We start from the raw sequence: 26,591 nt of genomic DNA on the forward strand, positions 1-26,591 counted from the left end.
GTATTTTTTTCTAATGGTCGAATATTGATCAATATTTGTCTAATAGAAAAGAATAGTAAGGCCGCCTGTACACGACCGGATCAGATTCCGCATGCGGGATCCCGCAGCGGAATCTGGCCCTATGCTCAGCCAGTTACCCCCGCGTACCTGTCCGGATTCTTCTTATCTGTATTGTTGATGTGTCGGCTGGCGCACATGCGCAGTACAGATAGTGCCACTCCGTCACGAGGCGATGACGTGGAACCCACAACCTTTCCGCAATGATGATTTTGGAAGGACTGTGAGACAGATGGCTTCCATTGACTTCAATGGAAGCCGTCCACACAGAATCTGCCTAGAAATAGAGCATGCTGTGATTTTTTTTTTTTCCCCACGAGCAGAAAAATGATTTTCCACAGCATGCTAAGGAAGGTATTTGCTGCGGAATCAGAAGGCGAACGCCTGCTCTGGTTTCCGCAATGCAAATCCGGCTGTGTGCAGGCGGCCTAATATGGAGGCAAAGCACAAAAAAATAGGTCACGCTGCATTTTCAAAAAATGGCCATACAAATATGGCCATGTGAATAGATGCATAGATTTACATATCACAGTTCCCCAAACACATCACAAATAGAGAGCTAAAATACCCTTGTCTGAAACCGGCCTTATTGTTCCTTCAGATGAGCTTATTCGCAAATACGCATATCTCAGTGAATGAGGTTGATTTGCGCACGTCTGTGCATAGTTTTTGTGCACGCAAGGCATGTTCATAGGTGCACGCGATTTAAAAGTCCCTAAGCCTAAAGAAGTCCAGATATATCCTTCTCTCTGCGGTTTTGTGCAGTGCTTCAGGGCTCCTTCAGACGGATGTATTTGTGCCCGTTTTTGTGGGCATAATATATACACGCGCAATATGAAGAAAATAGAACCCATTGATGTCAATGAGGTCTTTCTTATATCAATTATTTTTTGCGCACTCTATCTTTTTGTGTATTTGCTCACCAAAGGGCCCCATAGAAATCTATGAGAGGTGCGCAAATACATGCGCAATACGCAAGAGAATGCATGAAACACTGGGCAAAACCATGGGAAGAAGAACACATATGGACCTCATTAGGCTAAGTAGGCTTTTAAATCAGGGCGGTGGGTATCGCACACATATGAAAATGCCTTGCGTGTGCAAAAATGTAGAGTATTATGCGCAGACATGTGCATAGCTATACCTAATTCCCTGGCAAATACATTGCCTTGAAATGTGCGTATTTGCAAATATGCTCATTTGAAGGAGCCTTCCCACAACCCCTTGCGTATTGCGCTTCTTCCATAGACTTCTGTGAGGTTCTTTGGTGCACAAAAACACAGGAAAATATAGTAGGTTGTATTTTGTTGCGTGACATCAATGGGTTCTATTCTCTGCGTATTGCACGCACAAATACATTCATCTGAAGGAGCCCTTATACTGCATATATTCCCATATATCAGCAACTCCTTCTGCTCTATAATATGCTGCCCTTAGAACAGACTGCATATACAAGATGACCGTTTTCCTTTAAGCTCTCCACAGTGCTGCACCACCCTATATCTCCTCCCTTATCTTTGTCTACCAACGCTACATGCACTCTTCGCTACCTGCACTCTCCGCTCTGCTAATTATCTCAGACTAATTTCCTCCATAATCTCCCACTCCCATCTTCATGACTTTTCTTGTGCTGCAGCAGTTTTCCGGAATGCATTACCCCAGACAATCGGGTTAATTCTGAATATCCATAGTTTTGGGTGGATGTCCTAAAAATGCTATTTTTTAGCCAAACCTATCACATTTCCTAATCTAACTAGCCTATATTGAACTACATTGTCCATTGGAACCTGATACCTTCATCCCAGAATATCCTCCACATGCCATACACCCTAATGCACCTCATATCTGTGTATGCTCAGATACTGGCTGGTGAGCGGCACATACAGCTTTACATATACTACATATAAAAGATGCCTGGATTGTTGTACCTCCCATGTCACCTCTATTTTATCTTGTGAGCAGAACCGTTACCCCTATTGTTCTAATTGTTTAATAAATTACTACTACTGTATATGCAACGACTGATTTTGTACTGATTTGTAAAGTGCTATGGAATATGTTGGTGCTACATAAATAAAGATTATTATTTATGCCCTTATAAATACAGTGAATCTAGACTGTTCTTAAATGTGATCATAATGACAGATGTAACAACATCCTATTTTGTAGTATCATTAATAAACCCTCAGGTCTATATGCCATTCAAGCAAGGGTATGCCTATAGGGGGTGCATGGGCTGCGGTAGCACCCAGGCCCTACAGCCCAAAGGCCCAAAAGGCCCTTTGCAACACTTAAGAATTTTAATACTGTAAATTAAAAGGAAGGTGTTCCTGAGCTTTGTGTATTCAGCTGATTGATATATAAAAAGCTGCATAACATGGACACGTATAAAAATGTAGGTTTTTGAAACAATGAAGGTGCACAAACCTTGCTTATAATGTAGTTTTACTTTGTAGTTTTTTGGGTTTTGTTTTAGAAAACCAGGAAAGGATCCAAGAAAGGGGAGAAGGATAAAGAATAAGCAAATACATCAACCAAGACTAAGCATCTCTATATAACCATCCAAAATCTTGGGAGGTACATATATGCGTGTATGGACCTTATAAAAGATCTAAATCCTTCTAACCATCATATAGATTCTCTGGAACATGTCAAGTAAAATCTGCCTTGTTCTGCACACATCAGTCAAGATTATTACTGTACATAGATCATAGCGGATATGTTGTTTCTCCTGCACATGTGATAATAGATACACAGATATCTGTAAGACAAACCTCCTACTGTACATATGACATGTGATTGGTCTGTATATATGATGTTAGATCACTCTCTGCCTGTATACATATAAGACCATATTATCCTGTGTATATGTAAGAGCACACTCCTACTGTACACACCGTATAAGATCACCCTCTGCTGTACACATCATATAAGATCATCCTCCTCCTGCATATATGGAAAATCACCCTCCTACTGTACATAAGCCCCATATATATGATTTAACTATTGTATACACATCATATAACATCACTCTCCTCCTGTACACATCATACAAGACCATCCTCTTCCTGCATATATGTAAGATTACTCTCCTCCTGTATATATCATATACAATCACCCTCCTCCTGCATACATGTAAAATTATCCTCCTACTGTACATAGGCCTTCTCCCATACATATGATTTAACTACTATTTACATATCATATAAGATCACCCTCCTCTTGTACATATAACGTTCAGTATGATCACCCTCCTCTCAGTACATACCATGTGCAATCATCCTCCTGGACACATACATCAAATGACACTCTTCCTGTACACTATCATACTCATCTTGCACACCTCGTGTTAGCTCACCCTCCTTCTACACACACATCACATAAGATCATCCTTCTTCTGCACACACAAGACCGCACTTCTCTACACAGCATATAAAATCACCCTCCTTTTGCATAGATCGCCTAAGATCACCCTCCTCCTGTACAAACCAGGAAGGATCACACATCATAAAGCATCATCATCCCTTGCTAAGCACTGTACACATCCTATAAGATCATCCCCTTCTACACATACCTCCTCCTGTACACATGGAGATCACCCACCTACTGCACGCCTAATATACAATCACCCTCCTCCTGCCAACACTACTGCACATATAGAAGATTGCCCTCCTCCTGTACACATCATATAGGACCATCCTACTCTTGTGCATATGTAAGATCACATAATTACTGCATGTATCGTGTAAGATCACCCTCCTTTGGTGCACATCATGTATAATCCCCCCTCTACTGTACACATGATATAAGATCACCCTACTCCTGTACACACCATGTACGATCCCCCTCCTCCTGCATCCAGCACAGCATCTTAAGATAGTAACATAACCCTTTAACAACCACATCTCAGCTCAAACACTGATTCCCCCTCTGTTCCTGAGCTGTTACTCCCTTTCCTAAATCCCAGAACCATTCTCTTTCACAACCTTCTATTAATCCTTTCAGCTCCACAGCTCTGAGCAGAGGCGCTTTGCTCCCACAACCTGTGGTTAATTTAACCCTTTCAGCTCCTGCATTCTTCTCAGCCTCTTCACAATCTCTTTCATTTCCTGCCTTTCCTCTCCAAGACTTAACCCAATCCTTGCATGTATTCATTTCTCCCTTCCCAGCACTTAACCCTTGTCTTCCTGTCTGCTTCTCCTAACTATCTCAACAATAAATGCTTTTCATGTTGATTACCTTCATCATTCCAATTAAAGATTAACTATTTGCATTCTGAATCACGAGTTTATTTACATTCATCGTATAGGTAGTCTTGCAATTGTTACTACACACCGTTCCTCCCATCATGTAACCCATCCAATGGCTGCCTCATTAAACCCTCTTTATATATATATATATATATATATATATATATATATATATATAATTCTTATATAATTGTTATTTCATTTAACCTACAGATTCTGCCTTTAGCCCTCCTATGGTAGCACTTAACATCTCCCCATTCTACTTGGATTGTCCTTCCTACATTATTCTTAAATATATAATAAAATAGTTAAGGGGTTAAAAAGAGATCTACATCCATCCGAGTTCAACCTTTTATATTTTAAACCCCACCTCATAAATATATACATTGTATATATGATGATCATACATTGTATATATGATCATACAATGTAGCTTGTACAGATGGAGCAGAGCTGAATTTGTCATTTAGCTGTATACATTAAACATCCATAGCTGGAAATCAAATACATCTAATCATATGTGTAATATGTCTAATATATAGAAAAAAAGAGAATCAATGACTGTGACAATAGCAACACAAAACACACAAACACACAAATTAGATCTACCAATTTATAGACAACACAGAACATTATAGAGGTCTGATGAATACTTAGAGTGTCTAAGCGCCGTTTTCCAGCCCTTGGCTGAGCTCTGTTGTTCGGGCAGGATAGTAGAGAAGGAAAAATTCACGCTTAGACTCCGGCTTCTCTTTATTATTAGGTCAAAAAAGGAAAAAAATGGTAGATAGAAATCTCCACGAGCTGTGCTGAATAATGCTAAAAAGGATTAATAATTTTGCAAAAAAAGGATGAAAAATAAGAGAGGATGTTAGGAGAGAATCGTGCAGTAAAATGCAGGGTTGCTTGGCCCCCTGCTCACTGGGCACAATGGAGATTGACTAGCTTATATTTCTAAGTAGGGGCTGCTTGGAAGGTACCACTGAGCCCGGGCTGACAGGCTCTCTCTGCTGTGTGCCTAAGAGAAAGAACACACACAAACCCCACACCCACCCCCCCTCAGTCTGCCAGGGAGTTGAGCCGGCCCTGCCTGTTTAAACGGAAAGGACACAGATCCTGTCTGTTCAATGTATAAAAAAAAAGCCCGATCAGAGCAGGGAGAGAGAGGGGGAGACAGAGAGTGTGTATGTGTGCGAGAGAGAGAAACACCGTGTTACAGAGAGAAAAGCCAACAGGATCCTCTATGTATATAAAGATGGCCACGTTAGCTAACGGACAAGCAGACAATAGCAGCCTGAACAGCAATCACAGCAACCCAAACACCAACGGGCACATGAACGGATTAAACCACAGTCCCGGGAGCACTTCCACCATCCCTATGAAGGATCACGATGCCATCAAGCTCTTCATTGGGCAGATCCCCCGAAATCTGGATGAGAAGGACCTGAAGCCTCTGTTTGAGGAGTTCGGCAAGATCTACGAGCTGACAGTGCTGAAGGACAGGTTCACTGGAATGCACAAAGGTCAGCTGCCTGCTTAACTTTTCTGCCGGCGCATGTGGGGAGGGCAGGATGGGGGGCTTTGCAGTTTAGCTAGAGAACATTGCTAGGAGTGGGAGAAGATCTGTCCACTCAACTGTCTGCCACTTAGCCCTTTAACTTTGTGACTGCACAGCAGGTTAAGGGATAGGAGGCAAAGGAGCTGTCCATTTTGCCTAGTGCTGGACTGAGGGGAAGGAGCTGTCCACTCAGCCTGGTGCTGAACTGAGGGTAAGGAGTAAGGAGCTGTCCACTCAGCCTAGTGCTGGACATAGGGGAAGTAGCTGTCTACTCAGCCTGGTGCTGGACTGAGGGGAAGGAGCTGTCCACTCAGCCTGGTGCTGGACATGAGGGGAAGAAGCTGTCCACTCAGCCTGGTGCTGAACTGAGGTGAATGAGCTATCCACTCAGCCTGGTGCTGGACGAGGGAAAAGAACTGTCCACTCAGCCTGGTGCTGGACCGAGGGAAAGCGACTATGCACTCAGCCTGGTGTTGAACTGAGGGAAAAGGAGCTATCCAATCAGCCTAGTGCTGAACCGAGGAAAAGGAGCTGTCCAGCTGGACAGGCAGCCTTTAAATCCTCTTTTTACTTTGTGACTGCACATCTGGAAACAGAAATAGATGGAAAAATCTGTTAATAGAGCTTCTATATAATGACGGGCTAAAATCTCTTTTTACTCTATGACTGCACATCTGGGAAAGAGATAGAAGGAGAGGGGGCTGTCCATGATGTTGGAACAGATCTGACAATATTAAATCAGCTTTCACTTTGTCATTACACATGTGGTTATGGGATAGCATTAGCTAGTATTACATTTAAAAATGCAGTACATTAAATTCCTTCACTTTGCATCCTCACAGAAATACATAGGAAGAATAAATTATGCCTGTGTTAATTTATTTAGCAAATATAAATTTAATAAGCTATGAGCTGCAGAGTGTAAAAAAATCCCTGCCTTTGTGGCAGAGGGGTAGCTGTCCCCTGACCTGATGCTGAACTGACTGTTTTAAAAGCCCCTTCACTTTATCATTAAGTATCTGCTAGCTTAGGCAAAGCGACTTTAGTAGCTGTCAATGCTGAACCGGCTCCTTTAACTTTGTGCTGCACATCTGGCAAGCAGAGTGAGAGGGAACAGAAAATCAGAGCGAGAACAAGGCTTCATATCACCTCCCCAATCCAATCTCCCCACAAAAGAATATACATTTCTATAAATTCCTTGTGCAATAGAATATAGATGAATGAAACTTCGTGCTTAGCACATATATACATACTATGTTTCATTTTTTTTCTCAGGAAAGGCCGCTGTAGTGAACTTTACTAGCATATACTAAGCACCAAAAAAGCCAATACAGGGGCTGGTTTAATCATTGGTTATGGCTTCTCCAGTGGCCATTTGGAGGATAAATGCAATGATGTTTAAAAAAATGGTTATTCCACGGACTTGGATGAAATGGGGAAGCAGTTGTATTAGAAAATGATGATAATGTCATACTGACAATAAATAAAACCATTATTGTATTTGTTTTTGGAAAGTCTGTAATTCATCTGCTATGAAGAGCAATAAAAGCTAACCTGTATTTCTCCACCATGTGGCAATTGTTACGAGCCGCTCGCCAGTGTTTAAGAGCAGTGTAACTTACTATCTATTCATTGGGAGCCAAATGTAACATACAATAATGGAGCAAAAAAGCCTTAAAATTGTTATTTGATATAACATGGTGGTCTTTATCGAGATGAGAAAGTCAACTACTGCAAGTTAATGCTGTCTTCAAGATGAATTGTCATGTATATCCATCAAAGCAGCATTAGCATTTCAGCCTGTAAAACTGCCCGTTCAATCATCAAAAGACGATACTTTGCAACTGAACGTGGACAAATACCCTGTAATTAAAGCTTCCCTGGACAGTTGGACAATTTAGGAAAAAAAGGAATTAATAAAACATCATATTACTCTCATTAGGGAAAGAAGCACACCCTAGTTCAAGCCTAGGTACTCTAAGATTTTTTGGGTAGCTTTTGAATGTATTATCCACGTGTCAGAAATAACTGGCACCGATGGCTGCATTTTATAGTTAAAGACAGAATTTGCTAGTTAGCTTGTTGTATTTAGGTGACTGCCCAAACAGCCATTGGAGGATAAAGCCTGCAGCTGGAATGAGTGAATTAAAAAGAATGTGACCCCATTAAAGGGTTAACTTTGCCAAATTTCTACATATGGTAGCCTTTGGTAGGATAGGAAAGCTCTTTAGGAAACAATACCCAATCCCTTATACAGTGCCTCATCCAAAGGCTTTGCCTAGATTGAGAATGGTTCAAACTCTTATTACTCATTCTGGGGTGTATCTGATTTATTAGCTAATCCTGATAAAAATGTGCCTCTGGCAAGCAGAAAAAATTACTTGCTTGCCCTTGGTGATTAATTGTTGCGAGGTTTAAGCATGACAACTGTGTGAAGAATGAGACTTCTGTTTGGCTTCCAGTCTTTTTTTTTTGACCGGCAACATACAGTATGAAAAAAGTATGAAGCCAATGAATTTTTTTTTTCTCCATGGGTGAGAAGCTCTAAGCGAGATCTTTCACCTTACTTGCTTTTCTATGTGTATTAAACATCTTAAAATAGAACATTTCAACTACTTTGGGTTAAGGCTCAAAGGCATTGTACCTCATCAGATGTATTAATGAAAAAGGCTATATATTTAATGCTGTTCAATATTGATTCATTGCCTGCTAATTAGCTGGTGATATATTCTTGAGGAGGCACCTCGGAAACAGCACAGCGTCCAAATCTACCAATTAATACCGTCACGGAGTGCATTAAAGAATTTAAGGAGTTGAGTTTATTTATTGTCTACAACTATAGAGGGAGCTTTAAATAGGGATTAACACATGTTACCCTATTGAGGGAAGGAACATTATTCTATAGCTGGACACATCATTGACTTTGAGCTGTAAATGTTGGGCATATTGTAGTATCCACCTTTTCGGATGCTGTTGACCGTAATCTAAGAGAATTATAGAAAAATATGATTAACATGAAGATTTTTATTTTACTTATGACAAAAAAAGTAATTGTAGACAAAGAGTGTTGGGTGACAGGTCTTATCCAACGTTACATTGTTACAATTAGGATTAATCTGATTAGCGTTGACCTTTTCAGTCAATGGGAAGGTTCCTTACACAATTCTGTAGCTTGCCTTTAATCAGCTGGTCATAGTATGTGGGTTGTTTTCTGTTCCCCAGTGATAAATAGGCAACGACCCACCCACAGATGCAGTTAGCTAATGACAGTTAAACCACTGGACGATTCATTCATAACTTCACGCCTGTGTGATACGTCTTCTCTCTCTCTCTTTGTGCGCTTAGAAACTGACTTCTGAGAGACCTAAATGTTACTGCTCTCTGGGCAGCCATATACCAATGCATTATCTTTAAAGTTATTCAAAAGGCAATTTCAAATGGTATTTAGTATAATAATTTTCAATTATAGTAATCTAAATATAGGACCTTCACAATAGGCAGAGTCAGGTTTTATTGCTGATACGTGCTTTTAAGCTAGGCCTGTAATGTATTACCATCAAAAGATTCAGCAGACATCTGCCATAGTTATCTTTATCCTGTCAGTTTAACAGTTCTGAATATGCATGTACAACTTGTAACTCAATGACACAAAATGTAGAATATCCAACCTCATCGTGCTCTGTAGTCATAGGCAACATGGGTCATTTTCCTTTTACTACATTAGTAGTTCTATGAATAACAAAGCTCGAGAAACAGGACTTTCTGCTTTAATTCTAAAAGATTACACATGAATCAGCCCTCCAACCAAAAACACAACAAAGTAATCCTACACGGCTACCTCTTGACTTACTATACTGCTAAAGACCGTGCTAAAATCCTAATATAAAGGCTTCCTGAGCAATTTGCGAGCAATGATGATAACTAGTCTTTGAATTATATTTTGGTCATCATTTTGGGGACCTTGGGTAACCTTGGGTGAAATTCAAAACCAATGGAAGCATTTCAAAGACTTTTTTCCTTTTTTTTAAGTTAAGTTTTGCCAATTCTACCTTGATTCACGCAGAACTACAAAAGCATAAGATCAGACCAATGCAATGCTCAAAGTAATTATATCACAGCAGAACAAAGGAAAGGAATGCAAAGGCACAGTGAAGACTTTGGGAGGAAAGCATTTTGGAAATTTGGTTAAAGGGAGCAGTAAGACATCAGTTGACGTCATGATGATTGAAGTCAATTTTTGATCTAATTTCCAAATTTTTCAACATACGGCCTTGGATTGTGACTAATTAAACTTGAAAGGGGAAGGTCCATTAGAAAATATTTCAGCCCAAATACTGTTTAGGCAGCATAATAGACATAGTTTTGTGTGGTTTGGGTCACAACATATTTTTTGAAGTAGATTTTTTTAAATTTCCCACATGATTTCAAAATAGGGGATCATCCGGCTATGGTTCCATTTACTTTTTTTAGTACTCTATAACATTTCTGCTGTAATACTAACACTCACTTATATATTTTTCAAGTTTAAAAAAAAAATTCTTTAGCCTTAATATTCTGGGAATTCTTTTGAGTTTGCTCTTGCATTTGCATTTATTTGACTACAATAACTGTTGAATATTAAAACTATGTCCATTAGATAATGAATAATAGTTACGGAGGAAAAAGTCAGGCCCCATGTGGGGTGATGATGGACATGGGGAGGCTATCTGATAATTGATAGAACTTGTCAAAAATGACAATAACTTTTATCTCAGTAAATCAGTTTGGATAGATGCCACCTAAAGACAATGCTACTTCATCGTAACCCATGTAATTGTAATGATTGGTCGCTGTATTTGAGCCTAGCTCAAGTTTTTGAAAACTCAGCAAGCAAAAATGTAACATTAGCTCCATGATATGCATACTGATTTTAAATCCATTTCATGTATTGTTTGTAAAAATAAAAATATCGTCCACTTATTTTTGTTTCCATCACCATATTTGAATAATATATATAGTCATTTTTTAATACGAACATTTTTTTTGCTGGAAGTAATTGGTTGAAAAGCTTCTGCTACCACCACAGGGTGGCATTTTGTCAGAAACATCCTGTCAGATTGCAAAGGCTCTGGAGAGACGGTAGCTGTGTAGACAAGAAATATGTTCTATGAATCTTTAATATTAGTAGATCTGCTTGGCTATTATTCTTTTTTTAAAGACCTTACCATTAGTAAATTTTTTTTCTTCTGCAAAAAGAATAAAACGACACGTACTTGGATTAGACAAAAATTACCAAAACCAAAAATAAATAAATAAATCACTTCACGATCTTATTACATTTTCTAGGTTCCCTCGTGTGATGATTATTATTATAATGATTGACCAATGGAGACCTAGAAAATTTTGTCTTGAACCTTGATTCAAGACCTTACTCCAATAATTTCCAGCATGATGGGTGGGAGTTCAAAAAGTATTGCACAGCTAACTGAAAAATGCAGTGTAGCATCTGTGTAAGGTGCACATCTCTCATGCCTTTTCCCCTGCTAAATGAAGCTTGTCAAAAGATATATTGCAATTCGTATTTTTTTTTCTTTGAGCCCCTATCCAAGACGCTGTGCTCGGCAATGTGATAGATTCTAAAGGGGTCACAGTTTCATGTTAACAATAGCGAAAATGAAGGTTACAAGACCAGGATGTTTCAAGGTTAGGAAATTTCATACAACTGAAATGGCAAGGAACACTTAATAATAAGTGTATCAATACTTCCTTAAGTGTCATGCCAGCCATCCAATGTCCAGGGTGCATCAGTCCCATAGACTTCATACTACAGATGTACATTATTAATGTCATCAATATAGCGGTTAATCAATACAGGCCAAAAGAACATCCAACCGTGCCTAAAGTTTCTGAGATGAAATGCAGGAATCTTCTTTTATTTATTTATTTTTAATGAGAAGCAATTACATGTACTTTAATTAATTATGAGTGTAGAGCTGTAATGCTAAGACTAGATTATAGTACGTAGAAAAACAGAGAACTAAAAATCATAGCTGACAACTTTCGGAAACCTGACACCTACAGGTCATAATAAAATAAACAACTACAAATTCTAGCAATAATATAAATTGGTTTATTCGTGAAATCTTGTAGCGTTATGTTTTTTATCCGGTTTCAATTTTTTTTTACTAAGTGCGGTCAATCCAATCCGGGAAACGATATTAAATAATATTCAGAATTTAATGTGGATTGATAATTGTAATATTTTTAAGTTTATTTTTGATATTTTCTTTCTACATATCTCTAAATATTAGAAAATGTTGCTTGCCAAACTGTTTTTAATTAACGCTTGTAGTGTTATCGACATGGGGGGTGTTAAACTTCTACCTTAGCAGATTATTTTCTTTCATGTCTTCAACTAGTAAATGTTGTGCATTAAAAAATTTGAAGTTCCTTGCCAATGACTTTTATCATAAAAATGACAAATTTAGCATTCCATGATGCTGTAGCTCAGTTTGTACTCCATATATTAAAGATTTGGATTTTTTTTTAAATTTTGCTTAACACTTTGATAAATCTGTTTGCTATCTGATATTCAAATATTTATCCAAGACTCCATGCCCGTAAACATATAACATTTTTATATACATGATGTTTTCTGATATAACGTATAATAAACTAGTTGATACTATTTCTGCTTGAATTTGCAGCAGTTTCTAAAAAGAAAACATAAAAACATTTAAAAAATATATAATACATATTAATAACTTTTGCATCAAGTTTATATATTTCTATACTTGCATTAACTTTTTCCACGTAGGACATTTTCTTTCAATTCTTCCTCTATTAAAATTAACCGATAAGTTTCCGATTAAAGTTCCCCTGTGTGTCTATGAGAGGGATAGTGAAATTATATTGTAAGCCTTACTGGGACAGGGACTGGTGTAAGTGACTGTAATCGATGTACAGCGAAATGGAGTAGGTTGGTGCTATGATAGTGATGAGAAATGACTAAATAAGTGTCAGAAATGTTAATGAGGGATGAGATAACATGACTCAGTAGATTTACCTGCAGACCATATAATGCAGTATCAAAACTGGGCGTGCCAAATGATAAGATCAACTCTGTTCTGACACATAAACTTTTTAAACTGTGTGCACAGATGTAGCAATTGTTAACATGACCTCCGCTTCCTGATTACTCAGTTCACAGGTTTATAGTACTTGAGTTATCATAACACATTAAATGACAAGTTAATGCTTGCCGCGTTTGCACATTTTTATTGTTTTACATTGTTTTACTTTATTTTTAAACTATTTATTTTTTTCACTTTTTTTTGCGTAGATTGCAACTCGCACGTTGATTTGAAGTTCAGCAGTGAGAAATGGTTGAGAGTGCTTTGCTTCACTTTTTTTTTTCAACATTTTTTATTCTTAACGTTTACCTGACACCGTAGAAAAACAAAGGACGCCAACACATCTATACGTAAAAACAATTTTTAGACTTTTATTGATGAGATTGTCAGTGTCATTTAAGGTTTGCCTTTGAGAACAGGGGATTAATTTTTTTCAAGCTTTTCTTCCCCCAGTGTTTTTGTATTTTACTTGATGCATGTCATTCCCTCTAAGATTGAGCTGGTCTGGAAAATAGGGGTTGAAAAGGACATAATAGCCACAATAAAGGTCTAGTAAACAATGTGGTTATAAAGCTCTTTGGCTTTGTGTATTAAGAATAAAAATGAATGGGAGGAATCACTGAGAGCATGATTTGCTGGTGATTTGGCTTTGTAGAGGAACCTACTGTTGAAAGTAGATAAAATGCTCAGCAAAGCAAGATGTAGATACTGACACATCTAATGATGAGCATTGTATTTTAGAGTAGTAAATCATCATAGACCATTGAGATCCTAAAACTCAAAAAGACTTAAAAATAAAAACCCAAAAATCCCAAAACAATATAAATATGGTAGCCAAGAAAGCATATTGATGGCACAAAGTGAGATTATGTTTTCTATATTACGTTGCTTTATTTCATCACCTGTTAAGCCAACTAATCGACATAAGGGCATACAGATGCAGTATAGCAGGGTTGAATTTCACACACAACTTTTTGGAGTATTGTATTATGATAGCAAGCTATAATAATATAATAGGTTTGTCTAAATTACAGTTCTGCCATATCTGTATAAATGTGTGTAACGGAGAAGAGCTACAGTTTAGGGATATCGTAATATGTTGCAATCTTGTCATTGATGCAGCCGTATGGCGTAAATGACGAATTCCGTCTTAGAATATTATAAAATATTATATTATAGTGTACCATATTTATTACACACATTTTATTATAATTATCTCTTTTCTTGAGTATCTAAGATCATTTCCATCTTAAATGAAGGAAATGGTCCATAGAAATAGTTTTAGATGCAAAGATGACCCATGGCACTGATTTAGCAGAGCTGACGTTGTAATTTAACTCCTTTTGGTTTTCATCGTCTGTACTTTGTGATCACTCCCTGGTTTACTCAACTATTCACCAATGGACCAGCTCAACTCTGCTTCATCTATGTGGGTTTCATCCAGCCAACTAGCTGATTGTCAACTGAGTCTTATTTAGATAAGGTTAGCCATTTCTGTAAGTAGCTTTTAAGCTCGAAGAATTTAGTTGAAGTTAGTATAGTGTCTCACTAGCTTCATAGAGATAACTGGACTGAAAATGACATGTATGTGGAGGAATAATTAACATGCTTTCTACACACAAAGAGAGCACAAAGGAAGAAGAGAACAAATCAGGCTTTATTAAGTTGCCTTTTATCTTTTTCTTATGGAATGAAATCCTTTGAACAAAGCTACATTGGAGACCTAGACGAGGCCTTAGCCCATCAGGCGTTGGAGATTGAACCATAGTCTCAGCGCCAGATCTTTTTGTCACTTTATACGGGTAATTTCCTCTATGTGGGATTTTTAGCGATGATAGAGAAAAATAAAAGTATACAGTTGGCTTTACGTGACTCTAGTGTAAGTCTACAGATGTATCCATCATTATTGAAGATTGGCCCCACCATATGTGATATGATATGTATTGCACCAGATGGATGAGTGAGAGAGAGAATGAGTGGGCGAAACACATATTAAGATGGCGAGAAAAGCAAACGTACAATAAAGCAGATGGCATTAATCTCTTCCAATATAATGAATTGTTAAGTGATATCTACATTACTATAGAGATGAAAAACTCTATAGTTGGGGCTTTATCCACCTTGTTCAGAGCATTCCATACAGAAAAATATCTAAATCAGAGAAAGTCATTTTCTTTCCATGATATTAACATTATTTTTATGTATTTTATACTTTTTTAAATCTATTTATATGTGTTATATTCTTACAATTCAGACATTTTATATGCTTCTAGTTTTTATTTTCTATGTCTTATAATTTTGGTTAGGGATGTATCCAAGGCTATCCATTAAATTGTGCAGTATTGAATCAATAATTCACTTCACTGCCACTGTCGCTCATTGTACAGAAAGAAGGCCCTTTACTTCTTTTACCTTCTTATTGTTTTTTGAACACTTAGGCCATGTGACCCACAGGTTGGTTTCCTCATCTTTGGTACAGTATTATTGCGGTGACTGTGGATAAAGGGAGCCCTGCTGTATGCCCACCTGAGCTAGGCCTCCTCTTAACCATAGTCCTATAACCCTTTGTAGAGACTGCATCAATGAGATTTATCGCATCTGGAAAGAATTCTACTTGTTTGCTGGGCTTTTTAAGGGTGCGTTCACATGTAGCACAGCAGAAAATACAGACCAAAATCGCATCAAAATCCACATCAATATCTGCCCCGCTGGTGCGGATTTTGACGCAAATTTTGATGCAGATCTGCTGCAGAGTTCAGCCAATCAATTGAACACGTGAAATCTACTTTGGATCCATGTCAAAATCTTATGCTATGAATTTTGAAACTGATAGGTTGTTTCACTCTACGTCTAGCATTATCCATTTATATATTCTTTAACACTGTTTGCTCTTTCTAGTCTAATTTTAGCTATGGTAATAAAAGTTACATTTTAGGGTACTTCGGTGAATTTTTATATATATATATATATATATATATATATATATATATATATAGTTGATCCTTGGTGAATATTGACACTGATTTTGGTGCAGAACCACACCAAAATCAGCAGCACAAATTATGCAATTTTTGTGCATTCTTGCGCCAAAACTCTTGATGTGTCAACACACCCTTAAGTAGAAAATTTAAAAAAAGTACCAGCATCTAATAATCCCCCAAAGAATCATTTGCAAAGACTTTAAGATTTTCATAGATATGAAGATGGATTTTTTAGCTACTATAAATGTGAGGTCTCCATTTCCTTCTATCACTTCTTGGAAGGTTTAAGTACAGAAGACGTTTCTTGCAACATTACATGGATTTAGAGGAAGGAATGCATTAGTTCGGGGTGCAGATACTTCATGCATTTGTAGTTGCATGAAAGGGGTTTGTCCAGCAGAGAAATGTAGCTGTCTGCTTGTTTTCTTGAGGACCTCAATGAGATCAGTTGAGTAGAAACTAACATTAGGTCTACAAGTTCCACTGAAATGACTGGATTGAGAATTTTATTACTCCAGAAAGTCCGTAGCATGAAAGGTTTATAAGTGATAAACTAGAAATATTATAACATAGTAGTCAGATCCAAAATATGAACTATCTAGGGGTGAATAGATACAGCGTATATAACTTATTAAGCGTCATGTTAACATTTTGATACATCTGTAAGAAGGTTGATATTACATAGGCAGAGGATAGATAGATTGCAAAAAAAGACGCAGCAAATTTTTGCAATTTTGTATCAGCTAAAAGCCGGGTTGGGGTCAGTGCTAATTTCTTTTTTGTTTCTTGTAGGTAGGTAGGTGGATAGATGAGATTTTATGCATTTTCTTTGTACAGACTCCTATACTTCCTTTCAGTAAGTCCTGCTTTGGTCTTAGTGAAGCAGTGAGGAGGTTTCTGCATTAGATTGCTGTGTGCTGCTTTGATGCTCAGTTCAAAGTCCTTTCCTGGCAGCGCCTTAACGCTCCACAAACACACAAGCAATTAAAGTGTCAGGTACGGAAGGGAGAGCTAATTTTAGACCAAGAGAGGGAGTAATCGAGTCAAGCTGATATTTCCACACATAGACTGACAAGCTGATATGTTCAGTATTCTACAGCTCTATTATATTGTAGAAAGTTCCCTTTTGCATACTGTATATTAGCACCAGGCAATGTACCAACTGAGTCATGTTGATATATTTGGTAGAGATCAATTCAAGCCAGCCATGAAGTATGTAAATAAAATATAGGCATGCATGTGGTAATGGCAGCCACTTTAAGGCTTTACTAACCTTTGGCCTCTGCAACTGAGGTTTGAGACAAGGGGTGTCTCAATGCATATAGAACGCGCTATACTTAAGCTGATTGGATAGCTCAAAACATTAAAGGCTTTTCTTCCTGCAGTAAAACGGCTACATGTGGGACAGATAGCTCCGTACATTGTGCAGTGGCTCAGGTTGGTACTACAGGCTGAGTGCAATTATTTTCAATAGGACTCAGCCTGCAGTATCAACCTTTGCCACTGCACAATGTACGGAGCTCTCTGTTTCTTGCAGCAAAACAGCTAGAAGTCAGACAACCCCTTTTACTGGGTGAGATCTAGGCCCTACATATGGAAGTCAAAACATCCTTACAATCTTCATGGACAATTTTGTCCTTCTTGCCAGACTCCAGGAAAATATAAACTTGTGGTCAGATGTTTTGGTTTAAAAATCTCACAAATAACTCCATCAGATGTAGAGTAGACCATATAATAGACTGACAAAATAATATGGGCAGGCTATATCTTAGATAGAGTTCCCCTTTACTTCTCAAATATCACCCCAGTGCATCTCTCCTTAGAACAAAACACTCAGTGTGAAGACTTTCCTCATCTGTTCTGCCTGGAATCGGCATAGTGAGGCTGATGTAATGAGCGGAGGCCGCTCTGCAGTTTTCCCACTGCTTTCAGTGTTTATTCTTCTTGACTTTATTTTCTCTAATCTCTGTCTGGTTGCCCCAGTGCAGCTAAACAGAGTGAGTTTTTATTACATCATCAATATAATCTTTAGGTAATCAGCATCCAGGCATGTGGCAGTGCCCAGTGGCTTTGTCTCTGTAGACAGAAACTGCTTTTCCCAGTAAATGCTCTCAAGGTTCTGTGCATTATCCATCAGCCTCTCTGGTTTTATGCCTGTCTACTGGGCCTGCGAGCCCTACTACCAGAAATTATTATCTACAGCAGGTGGAATTATATTGAAAGTATTTCAGTAATTCAACAGTTGTTTAGTGTAGATAGATAGATAATTTGGTCCAAGAATATAATTACCATAAGACTGGTTCAATTGCAAATATATAAAGGAAGGACGCCTCCGTTCTGCTGCATCAAAAACTGCTGCCCACTATGCACAATGGGGCAGATTTACTAATACTGTCTCATAACTAGACAGCACAAACTTATACTAAGCAGTCTTAAAAAGCCCCAGATTTATCACAGTGACTCTGCTGGGTGATAAATCTGGGGCACCTTTATACTGTTTTATCTAGGATTATACCAGCTACTTGTTAACTCAGTTTACGCCAGATTTTGCACAAAAATTTTGGCACACTTTTTTGAGCTCAATGTTCTGTTAAGGTGATGCCCCCCTTTCCATTAACCCAGACCCCCCGTTTTTTGGACATATTGAAAAATGTGTCCAAAAGTGTCTAAGGCACATCATTTATGTAATATAAAAGGACGTGATACAGTTTTCTGGCATAATATATTAAAATACTATAATATTATCCCTTATGAACAAGAATATAACTACTATAATACTGCCCCCTGTATACAAGAATAAGACTACTATAATACTGCTCTCTATGTACTAGAATATAACTATTATAATATTGCCCTATCATACACCAGAATGTAACTACTATAATCAGAAGCATAACTTGAAGCTTCTGGGCCCCAATGCAAAAGCTGTAACAGAGCCCCTCAACTATAAGGCTTTATTCATAGTGCTGGACTCCCTATGTGGAGAAGAGAGGCCTTATGGGCCCTCCAAAGCTCCTGGGCCCGGGTGCAACGACATCCTCTGCATCCCCCATATTAGAATAATATGACTACTATAATGCTGCCCCCTAGGTACAAGAATATCACTACTATAATACTGCCCCCTATGTACAAGACAATAATTACTATAATACTGCCTCCTATGTACAAGAATATAATTACTATAGCATTGCCCACCTATGTACAACAATATAACTACTATAATACTGTCCACCTATGTACAAGAATATAACTACTATAATACTGCCCCCTATGTACAGGAATATAACTACTATAATACTGCCCCCTATGTACAAGAATATAACTACTATAATACTGTCCCCTATGTACAAGAATATAACTACTATAATACTGCCCCCTATGTACAAGAATATGAATACTATAATACGGCCCTTATGTACAAGAATATGACTATTATAATACTGCCCCTATGTACAAGAATATGAATACTATAATACGGCCCTTATGTACAAGAATATGACTACTATAATACTACCCCTATGTACAAGAATATATCTACTATAATACTGCCTCCTATGTACAAGAATATAACTACTATAATACTGCCCCCTATGTACAAGAATATAACTACTATAATACTGCTCCCTATGTACAAGAATATAACTACTATAATACCGCCCCCTATGTACAAGAATATAACTACTATAATACTGCCCCCTATGTACAAGAATATAACTACTATAATACTGTCCCCTATGTACAAGAATATGACTACTATAATACTGCCTCCTATGTACAAGAATATAACTACTATAATACTGTCCTCTATGTACAAGAATATAACTACTATAATACTGCCCCCTATGTACAAGAATATAACTACTATAATACTGTCCCCTATGTACAAGAATATAGCTACTATAATACTGCCCCCTATGTACAAGAATATAACTACTATAATACTGCCCTTTATAGAAAAGAATATGACTACTATAATACTGATCCCTAGTGACAAACCTACAACAGCGTGGATTTAATTGTACAGTTAGAGATTTTTCATATCTTGCCCTCTAGAAATGATAGACTACAGATTTTAGAACTATTCTTCTTCTTTGGTAATAGTCTTCCTGTAATTCTCCCTCATCGGTCCATACTACTTACCTACTGTGCTATACATGCCCACATTCTGTCACGTCTGCCGATAGGATACAGTATATCTCTTTGGAGAATTTAGGGCTATATCTTGAGGGCTGGGCATGATGAATAGCAGATGTTTGCCTGTGGCGGGTATATCTGATACTTTATCTGTTTACCTTTACTTCGTCTACAGTGTACATATCGGCGGCGGCAGGTGCACACATAGCACTTTCTGTCTCATGCACTAAAAGTGACGACGCTGACCATAAACCACTGTAAAAGTTTATATAAAGCAATAAAACATTTTTAGCTGCCTTAAGACATTCTGAATCAAATTTCTGGTCTCATGATTTTATGGGGATGCACAGCCCGGTGAGTGTTTAATACCAGCATTTATCTGTGCATTAATTAGCATACTTAACTCCTTAATAGCTCCAGAGCAGAGCGCAGTCAGACTCTACGCAGCTCATCCTGTTGTGACAACTTCTGAGGTGACTTTGGCAAGATAAACTTGTAACTTCCTGTTAATTAACTGAGGGCAGTGCCAAAATTACTGGCCAGAGATGTGTGAAAGCATCTTCTAGTATTTGCATAGGCCTCTCATTAATAAAGCCACTTTTAAGGGTTTATATCAATAAAGCTTAATCTCTATATAGTACAGAAAAAGTTTATATTTCTTACCATTTTCAGGATCGTTGCTTGTTGTCAGTAAATGGCAACATTCTTGTTAGGTCTTCATTCACACGAACCTCAGTTTAACGCTCAGGTAGCCTCACTAAAACATTGCGGCTATCTGAGCGTTAAATCATGTGAACGAATAGCAGCCACAAGCACGTCATGGCTACTATTCACAAGTATGCCGCTTCCCCTCTTTCCCACCTCCTCCCTTTACTGGCCGGCTCCCATAGGAGTCTGTGGGAGCCACCGGCGTTGTGCCGTTAAAAAGCATTTAGTGTGGATTTTATTGCAAATTTAATAGAGGGGTTGGAGCCCAGTTTTTTTTTTCATTTTTTCGTACAGCTTCAACCCCGCTGTATAGTTATAAGAATTGTATGATAAAATTGTGGTTGCCTGCAGCCACCACTAGGGGGAGTGTAAAAAGTTATGGTATACTGTTGAAGTATATAACGTAATGTATAAGTGTATGCAATAGGCTCCTAAATCCTAAATAGTGCTTTCCAAAGAAGGAATCTTTTATCTCTTTGTCTATACAAGGAAATTAAAGCTCTGTATCAGAGAAACAGAGCTGCAGCGTTGACATCCAGGTGCAGAATGAACAGACATTTCCATAGCATGCTCAGCTGTTTCCATGACTGTAGTAGAAGTGAATGGAGAGACCCCTGTATATCACACATGTGCGCAGCCACCCCTCTTTTTATTCTCCACCTTCATCTGGTAGCTATCTCAATAGATGAAACCTAAAAACACAGCGAGTCGGAACGAACGCATCATATAAATTAGGACGTAGCGACACCAAGTCCAATAGTATGCAAAAATGACAAATTTAAAAAAAAACATTTGATTATTTTTGAATAAACAAATGTAAAACATTATGAAGCATGAGACATTTCAGCCATACAAAGATCTGCGCAAAATATATACGGCTCCATATAGCAAAGGATTACAATACCGTCATAGATTATATAAAGTACAAATGCAAATACAAAAAAATTATATTGAATCAACTTAACTCATAAAAGGTATAAATAATCCATATAGCCAAAGGCCTAGATGTATGTTTTGCCGTCTCCATCTTCGGCCCTGTAGTCCCCACATACTAAGTGCCACTTTTCTTGTCCCACACACAATAAAATAATTCTCCCCTTATGCCCTCATTCAGTAATAATGCTACAAATAGGACCCCAAACAGTAGTAATGCTTCACATAGGCTCCGAATCAGTAATAATGCCCCATATAGGCTCCCACTCAGTACTGTTGTCCCATAGTGGCCCTTACTCAGTAATAATGCCCCCATATTGGCGAACACTCAGTGATAATTCCCCATATAGGCTCTCAGTAATTATTCCCCTCACAGGCCCCAACTTAGTAACAATACCCCTTACAGGTCACAGTCAGTGATAATGCCCCATTTAGGCCCCAGCCCCACGCTCAGTAGTAGTGCCTTTTGTGTATAGTAAAAAAAAAAGTTATACTCCCCTACCCTGCTGCTCCTCCCACTGCCAGCGCTGCCCGCACTGCCCGCACAGCTCACCTGCTCACTTCCCACTAGGGTGATCATGCGTGCGTGTCACATAATCACTTTACCAGGAACTCGGAGGGTAAGCAGTGTCGGCAACACAGACTGCAGAGGCTGGGAGAGGTAGGAACAGCACAGCAGGTGAGTAATCCACCCCTATCACCCCTGTTACAATCCACCATTTAGTAGTAGTGCAGTAGTTTACTATATTACTTATTATTAGTAGCCGTTCAGTAGTTTACTAGATTACATATTATTAGTAGTGGTACAATAGTTTACTAGATTATATACTATTGTTAGTAGAGTAATTTACTAGATTATTTATTAGTAGTACAGTACTTTACCAGATTACTTAATATTATTAGTGCAGTAGTTTACTGGTTACTTATTATAATTAGTAGTAGTACAATAGTTTACTGAATTAATTACAATTATTAGTACAGTAGTTTACTTGATTACTTAGTAGTAGTACAATATTTTACTAGATTAATTATCATTAGTAGTACAGTAGTTTACTAGATTACTTATTGTTATTAGTAGTAGAAATATTACAGTAGTTTATTACATTACTTATGATTAGTGGTAGTACAGTAGTTTACTAGATTGCTTATTGCTAGTAGTATGGTAGTAGTAGGAATACTACAGTAGTTTATTATATTACGTATTAGTGGTAGTACAGTAGTTTGCTAGATTACAAAGCAGTACAGTATTTTACTAGATTACTAATTTGTAGTAGTAGCACAGTAGTTTACTACGGTAGTTTACTTATTATTTCTATTAGTAGTAGTACAGCAGTTTACTACTTATGCTGATTATTACTAGTAGTAGCACAGTAGTTTACTAGATTACTTATAATGAGGATTATGATGATTATTATTATTAGTAGTACAATAGTTTACTATGTTATTACTAGTAGTACTGTAGTTTTCTAGATTACGTATGATGATTATGATTATTAATAGTAGCAGTACAATAGTTTACTAGATTACTTATTATTATTATTATTATTATTAATAGTAGTAGTACTATAGTAGTTTACTAGAATATTTATGATAATGATGATTATTATTAGTAGTACAATAGTTTACTCTATTATTATCATATTATATATATTATATGGCTGAACACTCAGCCAGTCAGACCGAGCTCTTTCAGGAGGCGGGGATTTTTAAATCCTTGGCCAGGAGAAAGAGCTTCACAACAGCGCCGCGGAGTCAGCGAGAAGACGCGCAGAGCCCCCACAGCGGCGGCGAAGTGATGTGTATATATTTTTTTTTTACGGCAGCTAGGGATGATTTTCAGGGAAGGGCTTATATTTAAAGCCCTTCCCTGTAAATCACTGCGGGGGGGTGCCTACATCCCATTGCTTTCAATGGTGCCGGCCCCATTGAAAGCAATGCGCATGGAGTTTCGGTCATACGCATTTTAACATAGGTGCTCAAAAAAGGCTCGTCTGGCTGAGCCCTGATAGTAGCATCAGTAGTAGAATAGTAGTATGATAGTAGAAGTAGGATAATAATAGTAGTAAAGTAGCAGCAATAGTAATAGCATATTGGTAGTAATATAATAGTAACAGCCGTATTAGCAGTATTAGTAGTGGCAAAAACAATAGTGGTAGTGTATTAGTAGTAGTACTAGTACAGTTTGATAGTAGTAACAGCTGTAGTAGAAGTTGTAACAGTATGACAGTTGTAGTATGGTAGTAGTTGCAGGATTAGCAGTATGATAATAGCAGTAGTGGCAAAGAAATAGTAGTAGTGTATTAGTAGTAGTACTAGTAGTACAGCTGAAAGTAGTAGTAGTATGATAGTAGTAGCAGTAGTAGTATTTCAAAAGTTGCAGCAACAGTAGTAGTACGGCAGTAGCAGTGGCAACAGCAATAGTAATAGTAGTACTAGTAGTAATTGTAGTGGCAAAAGCAATAGTAGTAGTATACTAGTACTAGTACAAGAGAAATGTAAACCAGAAACCAACTCCTCTGCAGTCACTCCCATGCAAGGACTGGCTGGAAACCACATCAAATGCACAAGAAATTTGAGTAGGTCCAGCGTAGGATAAAAACTCTTTCTCTTTATTGAAAATCTGGACACACATAGAGGAACAAGAAGTATGTGCCGTCATACATGTTTCAGGCAAGCATGTTGCCTGGAATCATAGACTATGATTAAGGGTGGCATGCTTACCTGAAACACGTCAGACTGCACATGCTATTTGTTTCTCTATGTCTGTCTGGATTTTTCAATAAAGAAAAAGAGTTTTTATCCTATGCTGGACCTACTCCCTTTTCTTTTGCAGTAGTAGTAGTATAGCATGATAGTAGTCAGGGCCAGCTCCAGCTTTACATGGGTCCTTGGGCTACAGAATCACAGTGCGCCGCCTTAGTAATTTATAGTCCCCACTGTGCCCCTTAGTAATTTATAGGCCCCTCTGTGCCCTATAATTCATGAATAAGGCCTCACTGTGCACTGAGTCATTTGTAGGCTTCACTGTGCACCCTGAGCAATTAATAAGGCCCAACTATGCTCTGGCAATACAATAAAAACATAATAAACTCAATTACCTCCATATCTCCATCACAATTTCACGGCATCCTCTATCCTTTGTCATGGCCTCTTCCGGCCACCTTCATGCCGAATGATGCAACAGCACAATGACATTATTGCGCCGCCTGCATGATAGGGTACCTGTTAAGCGGAACAGAAGGTGCTTCTCGCAGGGCTTTAGGGATGCAAAGACAAATTATTTTAAAGAACGCTAATTAGATCTATCTGACCCCTGAGTTTGCCCCCCAGGCTCAGTGGGTCTTGGCATCTGCCCAGGTTTGCCGGGTGTTGATGCCAGCCCAGATAGTAGTAGCAGCAGTAGCAGAAGTAATAGTATGATAGTAGTAGTAGCAAAAGCAATAATAGTAGTATTTTAGTAGTAGTAGTATGATAGTAGTAGTAGTATTATGGTAGTAGTGAAAGTGCAGTATGATAGCAGCAGTAGTAGTAGTAGTATGATAGTAGTGCAGTAGCAGTAGTATTATGGTGGTAGTAGTAGTAGTAGTAGTAGTACAGTATGATAGCAGTAGTAGTAGTAGTATGATAGTAGTAGCAGTAGTAGTATTATGGTAGTAGTAGTACTACAGTATGATAGAAGTAGTAGTAGTAGTAGTAGTATGATAGTAGTAGCAGTAGTATTATGGTAGTAGTATGATAGTAGTAGCAGTAGTATTATGGTAGTAGTAGTAGTACAGTATGATAGCAGTAGTAGTAGTAGTAGTAGTAGTATGATAGTAGTAACAGTAGTATTATGGTAGTAGTGATAGCAGTAGTAGTAGTATGATAGTAGTAGCAGTGGTATTATGGTAGTAGTAGTAGTAGTACAGTATGATAGCAGTAATAGTATTAGTAGTATGATGGAAGCAGCAGTAGTATTATGGTAGTAGTAGTACAGTATGATAGCAGTAATAGTATTAGTAGTATGATAGTAGTAGCAGTAGTATTATGGTAGTAGTAGTACAGTATGATAGCAGTAGTAGTAGTAGTATGATAGTAGTAGCAGTAGCATTATGGTAGTAGTAGTAGTAGTAGTAGTAGTAGTACAGTATGATAGCAGTAATAGTATTAGTAGAATGATAGTAGTAGCAGTAGTATTATGGTAGTAATACAGTATGATAGCAGCAGTAGTAGTATGATAGTAGTAGTAGTACAGTATGATAGCAGTAATAGTAGTAGTAGTATAGTAGCAGTAGTATTATGGTAGTAGTAGTAGTAACAGCAATAGTAGTATATTACTAGTAGTAGTATCATGACCGTGGTAGCAGTAGTATTTTACTGCATAATTCTTATTTACAGAAGTAATTCTGTTGTAACCTTATATGTTTAGATTCTATATTCTGTATCACTTCTTTATATGTAGGGAATATTCTCCTGTTTGATCTCTTAATAGTGGGCTCTCGGCCACGGTTCAGCATTGGTAAGACAGTAATGAGCTGGTGGTGGGGCGAATATACACTATAAGCACCTTTGTGTGTGTGAACATATTGACCTCTCACAGGCACAATTTTGGGAGGTTTCCTGCAGAACGCACAATCTCCTTTACTCTCTGATACAATTAGTGTTGCCGCTCTGTAATGTGTATTACACTAATGTCAGATATTTCCCCCACTCGCATTATAATTTTCGCAGTTCATTTGTATATGCAGGGCACTAATGTGCTTTTAAATTGTGTAATTTTTTTTTTTTTATTTCAAATGGCAGCTACATCCGATTGAAATCTTTCTCACAGCGTGAAGAATTTCCCGTGGAAGGGTCTGTTGTAGCGCCACATGGTTTC

At 37.9% G+C, this 26,591-nt stretch overlaps 1 protein-coding gene across 8 annotated transcripts in view; it reads left to right on the plus strand.

The window, feature by feature from the left end:
* The first annotated feature begins 5,445 nt into the window (after positions 1–5,445).
* Positions 5,446–26,591, plus strand: part of CELF4 (CUGBP Elav-like family member 4) — a 1,036,963-nt gene continuing 1,015,817 nt past the window's right edge. For all 8 annotated transcript variants that reach the window (XM_066602625.1, XM_066602629.1, XM_066602626.1 and 5 more), the window contains exon 1: positions 5,446–5,830. In XM_066602625.1, the coding sequence (XP_066458722.1) occupies positions 5,494–5,830 (337 nt within the window). In that variant the 5' untranslated portion in view covers positions 5,446–5,493. The remainder of the gene's footprint in view (positions 5,831–26,591) is intronic.

Source organism: Eleutherodactylus coqui, chromosome 5, assembly GCF_035609145.1.
Source record: "Eleutherodactylus coqui strain aEleCoq1 chromosome 5, aEleCoq1.hap1, whole genome shotgun sequence".
NCBI lineage: Eukaryota > Metazoa > Chordata > Amphibia > Anura > Eleutherodactylidae > Eleutherodactylus > Eleutherodactylus coqui.